This window comes from Gavia stellata, chromosome 4 (genome assembly GCF_030936135.1).
Source record: "Gavia stellata isolate bGavSte3 chromosome 4, bGavSte3.hap2, whole genome shotgun sequence".
NCBI lineage: Eukaryota > Metazoa > Chordata > Aves > Gaviiformes > Gaviidae > Gavia > Gavia stellata.
This window is the reverse complement of record NC_082597.1, coordinates 34,306,196-34,316,774: the sequence shown is the minus strand read 5'-3', so window position 1 is coordinate 34,316,774 and position 10,579 is coordinate 34,306,196. Positions and strand designations below refer to the sequence as shown.

At 44.0% G+C, this 10,579-nt stretch overlaps 1 protein-coding gene across 1 annotated transcript; it reads left to right on the top strand.

The window, feature by feature from the left end:
* The first annotated feature begins 3,179 nt into the window (after positions 1-3,179).
* On the top strand, positions 3,180-7,752 carry ARRDC5 (arrestin domain containing 5). The gene is given in 2 exon segments (XM_009807633.2): positions 3,180-3,381; positions 7,577-7,752. Coding segments are annotated over 2 exon segments (378 nt in total).
* Positions 7,753-10,579: the final 2,827 nt, after the last annotated feature.

Genomic DNA, 10,579 nt, shown 5'->3' with positions numbered 1-10,579 from the left:
TCTTTATATCCGTTGCAGAACAAGTTGGTGGCGAACCAACTAGCAGTAGAATTAGTGTGGTTTTCTGCTCTGTGGATGTCATGAAACACATTAAAATAACAGGTAATTTTTAATACCAGGATTAAGGAAAATAGCAATATTGGTATAAAAAAAATTTTCAAAGGTAGAAGAGAGCTGAAAAAACTTATATTTTGCAATGCGTTCAGTAATAAAATTAAAAACATCATTAATAAAAGCATTGATTTTCTACTTTTACGCACCATATATCATAATCACATCCAAAAAAGAGTATTAAATGATAATTGGACCTTGTGATTGCCAAGTGAATCACTTATTGTACAGCAATGCCAGATAAGAATTATCCATTTAGCTCTGGTTGGCCAACCCACTCACAGTGCTTATTACACATTATTTTTTTCCATAGAGAGAAACTGCTTGGCAAAAAGAAACTGCATTCATTTGCCTGATTCATGCCCTCTTGTAAAACCTCTGTATTAATAGGGGCTGAGTGTACAAAGAGTCCTCCATGACAGTTTCTTCATAGCTATGTCACTGCCTATGAGATGGTTGCAAAGTTGGCTTCAAGAAAGCTAGTGTTAGCATTTAGTGCATCTAAAGCACTATCAGTACGCCCTAATTCCCCTGTAATACAAGAAATTCAAAATTCAAATGCAGGTACTCCATTTTCCACATGTCACCATCAGGATTGCTACAGAGGCAGCTCAACTCACAAAGGGAATTTGCGTGCAAATGCAGGCCCTTCATATACTGGTGGAAAGCAGCAGAATACAAACGAGATCTGTGCAACATTTTTATATTAAATCCTCTTAAAGTTCAGACCAGACCAAATTCTATGATGAACTCAAGAGCTCAGCCTGGGTCTTCCCTCTTCTTTGCCACACCCAGTTCCTTCAGACCTTGGGGTCTCTGTGGAAGCCAGTCCTTGTGCAGACCCAGGGTGACAATGGCCACCCCTGGGCTGAGTTTGGTTACTCTGGGGCCTCGTCGACACAATCCTACACCAATGTGTTTTATCACAGCACCACACTATAGGCTCACTTCATTTCCCCTTGAGTTTTCAGGTTTAAAATTTTAATCTGAAACCAGGAGGCTCCAACTTAAGGCAATGTTCATGTGAGTCTCAGAGAATGAAACCAGGAGCAAATAATGACACAGTCCTCCCTGATGCTTGGACAAAACTATGAAACGTAGTGGGACTGCATAAAGCTGCTTAAATGAATGAGAGGAAGCAATGGAAGCCAACTTTTGGTTTCCAAAATTAAATATAGTGAGGTATGGACCCACTTCCCTTTCATTTGTAACTTCTGAAGTGCAACTGATTCAGATGAAAGTTTCTGTTTTGGCTGGTATCAATTGAAAGCTCAGAATCAATGACATCACATATCAACATAGGCAAAGACAGAATATAATGCTCCCTACTGTACCTTTTGAAGCTTACTTCTGTTAAAAGCAGACTGTACTGTTCTCTGGAAATGGAATTTAAAGATCATTTTGTCAGAGACATCACAAAGTGCAAAGAAACAACATTTGCACAACTACTTTTAGCTGGTCTAACTTCAAGACAAAAATTGGAGTTAAGGAAGGAGCACAAACCATGACATAAAAACAATGCTTCCTCCTTTTCTGGCCGGTTGCATGCTCAGATTGTACTTAAAATTCTCAGGGGATGTACAGATTGAGATGAAATATTGGTTTAGTGTAATGGCACTATGGAGATATTTTTGTAAAGCATAAATCAGTGCCTGAGCACCAAACCATGGGAATCCAGCATTCAATTCATATATTATCACGAATTATAATTTTTTACTTGATGATACATCATCACTCATGCAAGTAGCTATTTTTTCCACCCGTAACCACACAACTTGTGCACAAGGCAATGACTGCTGAAAACTGCCAAGCGTAAATAAGAAAAAGGATATTTTTGTTATTGGTAATTCTGTGCCCAGTTGAGAAACTGTTCCTTCATCTCAGTCCCTTGCCTTTAGCCATGTTCACCAAAGCCTCCTGCATTACAATAAAATCTTGCCAATCCTCCTGCATTGGTGACCGAGAGCCTGCTGGCTTCAGCCAGACCTGCGGGACCTCGCTGCCCAGAGGGGTGGTGTGGTGACCACTCACCTGCCCATCACTCCTCAGATCTCACTGATACTTGCTGTAGTCTTCTGGCCACCGCTTATGCTGGCAATATCAGCCACATCTACTACCCACTGCTAGTAGTTTGCTGTGGGGAAGTTTGCACAGCTCTCTCTTGGTAGCGTGCGCAGATAACAATGGCTAAAGTGGTAGTGAGGTGAGTGTGCACCGCGGGTGTGAACACAATGCACAAAACTGTGCATTCTGGAAAGATGGTTGCCCAAAACTGGTAATACCATGAAGAAAGTAGGAATGGTGAAGTTTACCTGAGACAACCATGAGCCGAATTAAACAGTAGACAGGGGATTACCGGGAGATTAGAATAGAAAGAGTCAGCCTGGAAAGAAGTCTCAAGGAAGTGTGAGAAGTTGTGACTGGAGACAAAACCCAGGACTGGGACGAGGGAAAAGATAGCCACTAAAGCCAGGGCGGGCACTGCCAGCAGCAGCCCACCACTGCCAGGCGGTGTGAGCAGCCTGCGTGCAGCCAGCATGCTGATGCTGATGGGGTGCAGCTCTACGGCGTGTGGGGAGGCTTGTGGGCTGTATTCTCACTGATTAGTGGGTAGGGTGCTCATAAAGCCCCTCATTTCCCCAAAGAGAGGTGCATGAGTTGTGGAACCAGCACCCCAGAGGAGGGGAATGCACCTAACCATGTGTGTGTGTGCATGCTTAGAAGTTTTGGGGATTACTCATGGAAAGTGCACTTAGAAATTTCTGGGTGTTTATCAACATTTTCTAAGTGTCTTGAATTGCAGTTTATCTGCTATGTGACCCATACCAATCCTAAACGTGTAGTTGAATGCTTGCCAGTCAGTTAGGTGCTGCTAATAATCAGATAAATGGCTCCAATCCCCTCTGGCATAACTTGGAAAGCTGAGCTCTCCCCCTGTGGAGCACGGTCCTCATCCGTCTCCCATGCCCTGACCTCACAAACCACAGTGTCATAGGGTAGGATTGGAGAAGATGAGCTCGCAATCCAACCTTCAGACCCCAGCAGCACCCAACTCCTGCTCTTCCCTCATGTCGACAGTGAGAGCAATTAACCTGGTGCTGCCTGAGATTGAGGTGCATTTGGCCAGCTCCAGCATAGACGGCTAACTGGTTCTGAACCTCAGGAGTATCCTGGTGGACCTGGTGGATCCTGTCATGCAGGTGGAGCTCACGGGAGGAGGCTTCCTAAGGTGGCTTGGGGAGGATAATCCTGAACTGGACTACGACAAGAGTATGGCTTGCACCAACCAGGCTGTCTATATCTCCAAAGCTAAGAATGACCACATATGCAATAAAACACTGGAATGAGGCGCTGGTTAACTGAACAGCATCTTAGCATTGGGCTAGGGAAGCTGGGGCCAGACCTTTTCCAGTAGGGAGGAAGTCCTCCTTTTGCCAATGTCCATGTGCTCTGTTTCTATCCCATGGTATACTCCTTTTCACTAAATCATATGGCAAGCAGGACTTCATGATGAACAGTAGCATTCTGGTACCATCAGCAGTATTTGACAGTGGGAGCAGTCTCCCACGAGTTGGTGGCTGTATCTGTGAAGTAAACATTTGTTGCACAGAAATCTATCACAACCTGTCTAGCAGCAGGTAGGAAACCTTTAGTCACAAGCACATCACTGAAGCATTCTTTGGTCATTTAAAATGCTTACCTTCAGCGTTCTTGTTGACTAACATGTATCCACTGGGTATACAGGCTTTGTTATATTTGCAACTATAGTAAAGGCATTATTAGAGATACTGCTGTATCTTTACTGAGAGACAAGAAAAATGTGAGACATATACTGAAGACATGTGCAAAAGTGTGATTATTTCACTGAATCACCGAGTTGCAGAATGCTTGAGGTTTGAAGGGAACTCCTGAGGTCATCCAGTCCAAACCCCCTGCTCAAGCAGAGCCACATAGAGCCAGTTGCCCAGGACCATATCCAGATGGCTTTTCAATTCCTCAAAAGAACGAGACTCCACAACCTGTCAGGGCAACCTGTTTTGCAGTGAAAAAGTGTTTCCTGATGTTCAGAGGGAACATCCTGTGTTTCAGTTTGTGCTGCTTGTCTCTTGTCATGACACTAAAAAGAGCCTGGCTCCATTTTCTTTGCACCTTCCCTGCAGATATTATACACCCCAACACGCACACACATAAATGCAGAGCTAACTATTAAAATGTACAGATTTATTAAAAAGAGTAAAGTCAGTGGGATGTAATGACCATCTAAAAGAGTGAATTATTCCAGGGGATGCTTAAAGCAAATGGAAGCCTCCTAGGAGGTGCACTCCCCTTTCTCAGCTCCTCTTTCTTAGGGTCTGTTGAGAATCCTGAAAATTTAGTCTACAGATCGTAAGTGGTCACTGCCCAAGATTAGTTTAATACTGAAGTTAGACTGTGCCAATGTGTGGAAACTGTGCTTTTGAGCTATGACCTGCAGTGGTCAGGCTTCATTTCCTCTCCGACTTGAAGGCTTTACCTCACCCAAAGGTCATTTCCCCCTTAGAGTCTTAGCCTTGACGTATTCCTGTAGGCTACCAGATGTTACAGCCCTGATAGAAAAGAGGGAGAAAGGCTGAGTGTTGGAAAAATTATTTTTGCCATTATAAGAACAAGTACCTGTAAAGCACCTCAGTTCCAGATCTTTTCAGCTAAAGTTCAAATGGTGTTGCACACATTTGAATCTGTATTCTGCTGCCTACACATATATTCCTGTTTTCAAGAGTTGAGCACCGACATCCATCAAGACTTGTTATGCAGTCCAGTTCAATAACAGATTTTTACTACTGTAACTCAGTCTTTTTCCTCCTTTTCCAGCATTGATTACATCCCTGTAGAAGCGCTCTAACAAGTCCAAGAAAGCCATTTTAAAACATGAAAGAAGATACAGACCTGACCCTTCTTCCCCTGAATACTCTGTGCCCCCCACTGCTGTTGGCATACAAGGAATGGATGTTTGAACAGATTGCTCCCTGTGTCAGCTTTTGACACTCAGCTGCTAATATGCTCTTGATAGCATGTTGCTATCTGGTATTTGATCTTACCACATGCCCTACTTGGGTCACATCTGATGTCTCTGTAAGAAGTGTATATACATGGATCCAGGTGCCTGCTGACATATTTCTATTTAACCCTGGTAAGCCCTGCCATCGCGCAAGAACTCAGTATTGTCTCTCTGTGAGATAAAGACTGCTGGAGGAACTGACTCCTGGCAGTCATCAAATATGACTGGTAACAGCTCTAGGATAATTAGATCCAGAAAAGAAAAAGATGAGTTTCAGTGCTACCAGGGATAACCATCCTCATCACCAGCAGAAACCTCCCAGTTAGAGCAAACCAGAGGCAAGAGCTCACAACACTACAGGCAGTTTGAAACTCTTCAAGCACTGTTGCGCACCGTCAGTCACACCCCAGGAAATGCCTTGCGTCCTTCATAGAAAGATCACCCCTCAAGTCACTCCTACCAGCAACCTCTTTGCACTTTCTCCACAGCTGCAGCCATCATCTCCCTTGCTGGGAAATACAAGAGGAAGCTCTTTTTGAATTAGGTAAGAGAAAAAATTATCTAAATTTCCCAGTGTGACTGAAGTTCCCAGGTTCTGCTGAAACCAAGACATGCAGTATACCTGGGTGCCTCCGTGGAGCTAATTCTTGGGAGCACCCTCCCACCCCTGCAGCTGCTGAGAAACTTTCTACAGTGGAATTAATTCTGTTGCATGGCTTCAGGAGAATAAAGTTTCTGGTGCCCAAGTAGAAGGGAGGTGCTCCTGTGCAACAGGACTTACCTCCACCACCCATGGGGAGCCAGGGAAAGTGAGTGCACCGTCGCTTCCAGGGTGAATTCAGGGACATTGTTTAAGGCCAGCATCCTTTTGAGTCTGATGGCTTGTGCAGAAAGTTAAGCACAGCTTAGCAAGCAGGCACAGTCTAAAAACGTCTCTTTAGAAGTCATGCAAAAAAAGCCAGAGAAAGTGGGCTTAAACCTGTACGATGAAATTAGTATCTGCAAGCCTTTTTGCACCACCTTGACTGGCCTATTTCATCCCTGCATGCAAAGCCAGGCTCTCAGGCCATACCTGGAACAGGGACGGAGAAAATTGAACTTTTTCGGTAAATCCTTACACTGTGCTGGAGCTGCAAAACAGACCGCTGGCACCAGGGCCCAACTGCAGATCATTCCAGGAGGGGAACACTAATTTCTTTCAAGGTTAAACTGCAGATCCGCTCCCCGTTCAAAGTCCTTCCTTCTACCAACAAAAGAACATTGCCAAAATAACTTTAAGACAATGTGGTGTAAGTGAGATAAGGCCCTGGGAATATCAGGTTTCTACAAACTGTCAGAATAGAGAACATGACTTTCTTATATTGCAGTTATCTAGGAGGCTGACAAATTTTAGTTTCCTCCCTTTCAGATTGTTTCAGGCATTTTTTTTCTGCAGAGTTACAACTCTGATTGATTGAAAATACTTTATGCCATCTGGTAAATCTCCCATGCTGTGAGGAAACAATATCCAGGCTCTTCTGCCAACAAGAATATCCAGTTCAGATTATTAAAACTCAAGGCATCATTAAATTCATCTGCAAAAGGATGCAGTCAGCAGGACAAAATTCTAGCAGTCTTACATCCCCTAATATTGTTGTTCAAAGTGAAGGTTTGGTACAAACTACTAGGAGGAAGGAATGCTTAAGTCTGGATGATAAAACTGCCAGCAGATATATGTGTTTAAAAGATACAGGTCTTGGGTGAAGACAAGAGTCAAGAGCTAGTCCTATCTAGCCGGAAGGGGCCAAAGTTATCCTTGCACAGATGGGACAATCTTTCATTACAGTCAAGGGGACCTCACCCACACAAAACTGAATTTGATTAAGAGGAAGTAGCACACAAGCAAAGACATTTGAAGGAATGGGTCACAATTTTCCTGTCTCACAGCTGTGCAGAGAAGGTGTCAAATATTATTTTTTTTTTGTGAGTGGGGTCTTACACAGGTGAAACAAAAGTTTCAGATCATATGCACAGGTGTTGTAGCCAATGATAAAAGGGGAGTGAGGGCGTGAAAGTTATTACACTGCTTTACTTGCAAAAGGCCTATTAGTGCTTATTTGGAAAATTAAAAGTCTGTGGCACTCCATTTTGATAAGTGAAAATCCTAAACAGTTTGTGAGGAGCTGCAGGTTTGCTGACCTTGTGTTAAAATGAGGCAGATGATTAGCAGTTCTCAAGTCTGGAGAGTGGTAGGGGTCCATACATCCAGCAGCTGACCTGCAGAGGTGATGCACAGTCCACCACATACCATGCCTTTATGGTGCTTTGGGTGCAAGGACACCTTGGATTCTGGGAGAAACATCAAGGTTTCCGTAAGGTACAAACATCCTAAATGTTTAAAAGGCTTCTGATAGCAGCATGTTGTTTGGCTTTCAGATGGCTGACTGGATTCTGGAGTCCACACCTTTGACTTCCACTTCAGCTTTCCTCCAAATATTCCCTCCACATTTACTAGCAAAATTGGATGCATCTCCTACTTTGTTCAAGGGACTTGCTGCAGCTGCCAAATTGTCTTAGCTAAAGAGGAGAGATGTTTACTGTTGCAAGGAACACAGAAGTGCTAGTGACGACAGAAGACACATGAAGGACACGGTAAGGGGAACAAGCTATCTGAGTTGGAGACACACAAACCTACCCTGTTCTGATCCAGAGCTGTAACTGCTTACTACCGAGTGTCTGCAAACTTTTAGCTCTGAGCTTCCTCCTTTTAGCATTCAAATGACACTTCAATATCTTCTGCTATCTTTGTCCTAGGGTTTGCACCAAGGTGTTTCTTTTCTAGCATAAAAGGTGCATTGTAAGACTTCAAGAGTGACATGTAGGCAGCGCTTTGAGATCCAGGATGAGGTAAAAGGGAGATTATTCTCTTGCTTTGAAGTCTAAGCCTTGGACAAGCCTCACCAAATAGGAGGTGCCTTTTTTACTGAACTCTACCTAGACTGGCACAGTCAGTCAAAGGTCATCAAGACATCTAGAACATGATGATTCTAATAATTTTGTGGCCTCCCTCTAAATTTGGGTATGGATAACTAAAGGTGACAATGTTTACATGTGCACACATGAATTCTTTGCACAGATGCTCAGGAAGACCATGATAATTCAGCCATGTTACATTTGGTGCAGTGAGGAAGACTGTCCTCTGGGTTAACAGTGGGGCTTATGGGGAGGCTTGAGCAGCCTCAACTGTTGTGTTAGGAGTTTCCGCATGTGTGTTTTGGAATCATCCAAAACACACCCAGCAACAAGAACTCACCAAAGGGCCCCGTGCTGGGGGATGCTGCATCTCACCCATGCTGAAGTATGCTGACACTGGCATGAGACAGAGGTTTCACAGATGAAATGCGCAGACAAAAGAAACTTTTCTTTCTGTGCCTCATAAACTAATGGAATGGAAGATGGTGTGGCCCTGCTCCACCTTCTTACCCCCTCACCAGCCTGGAGCCGAGGCATAGGGTGATGCCACCTCTCCTGGTGCCAGGTGCTCACTGTTGGGAGAGATGTCTCACTGCTTTGTGACCAACCCTCCCTGCTTGCAGAGAGCCCCGGCTTTCTCCTCCCACCTCTGGAGACTGCTTAAAAATGAGACTACACTGACCAACTTTAATTTACAGCAGCAGGAGGTCTGTTAGCGGTGGCTTACATATGCTTTCAGCAGCAGATGCCAGGCAGCCCCAGCCCAGGGATTTTCATGTCCCCAGCTATCTCCATAGCTGCCCAGGCATGTGGCCAGTGCTGAGCGGCACGACACATTGAGGGAGCATAGCATTTCTCCCACAGCCTGCCTTTCACCATTCCCTGTGTGTGCACAGGTTGACCTTGATTGGCAAAACACCCCAGCCTGGCTGTCCGCAGGCTGAGACATAGCACGGCACTTGTCACGTTCTGCTCACAAGCACTCTCACCGGGCTAATGTTTCTCCTCATCTTGTCCCTAAAAATAGTATTTATCACACTGACACTGTCAGGGCCCTTTCACATCTTAGATGAGACTGTATATCAGGATGCTACGTGCAGAATCCCGTTACAAATAGGTTGTTGTTTTACAGGTCTCCCTGTTTCAATGTTCAAGCAAAAATTAATGCACTCACAGCGTACATGACAGGAACAAGTTGGAAGAATATTTTTCACTGCTTGTCTTTTGAACTTCCAGCACTGCTTCTCAGTGACACTTGATACAGCTGAAGGAAAAGCACAATGTGGCGTAAATTCCGAAGTTGCCATCACATAGACACTGGCAGTCCTTGCATTTACTATGACAAGGAATTTAAGTACATCCTTTTTGCAAAGTATCGTTTGCAAAGAAACAATAGGATGTCAACATTTTTTGGGGATAAAAGAGCAGCTTTGTAACTTCTTTGCGTGTTACTTGCTGCAATCTGGAGCACTGTTGAGGACAGTTTTCCAGGCTTTCAATGTCTGAACCCAGACTGAGATCAACAAACTCAGGAAGGCAGTTGAGGAAGAAGTGAGGTATTTCCACTTCTCATTATGGTCACCCTGCAGGCATTTTCATGGCAGGAGACAACGGGTGTCTGATGCTAGCAAAACCGCCTTCTGATTTCAAAAGCTTTGTTTCTCCAGATGGAATATATGCCAGGGTGAAATACGCCTAATCCTGTTCCTGGGATGTTTCATGCAGTGTCTGTGTGTGTGCGTGAATCTCATGAAGCAAATAAAACATTTGACAGCAACAAACTAGAAAGGCCAAAGTCCTAATAAAATAGACAAGCAGTGGGATACTTGACTTCTGTGAACTTGGGCAAGTGATTTCATGTCTTAGCATTTTAATTTTCCTTTCCATCTTTTGCACATCTTTTGTATTGCAAATTCTTCAAGCAGTTCCTTTCCAATGTTTATAGTCTTACCTGTCTAAGGCATTTACATGCTACTGTGGTACAAGTAGGAACAAGAGCAATACGATGAGTGGGTAGTTTGAGTACTGTACATTTTTCCAGCAGACCACAGAAGATGGAGCAGAGAGGTTTCTAGGAAAGGTCTTGTCAACTGCCTGGTTCACTTCTCCAAAGAGCTGGTGGATTTTTTTGTGATGTAAAATTGGAGCCATCAAAACACCAGGAGGGACATTTGGGCTATCCATGTTTATTCCTTTATGTGCCGTTTGCAAGGCACTAGAATACACCCAAATGAACTATATGCCTTTAAAGTCTAGTCAGACCAGTATTACACTGTATCTTTTTAACACTCTTTAGAGCAACTGGGCTTCCTGTTCAGATGCAGTGACCTAAAATAGTTGTATAGCTCATGTGGACCTGAGCTTTGGATGGCCCTACATGAATTTCACAGATCTGTTGGCACAGACTGGTTGCTAACTAAGGACCCATCACTGTGCTCTCTTATGTGATATAGGTATCACCTGGGCTTGAAAACTGAA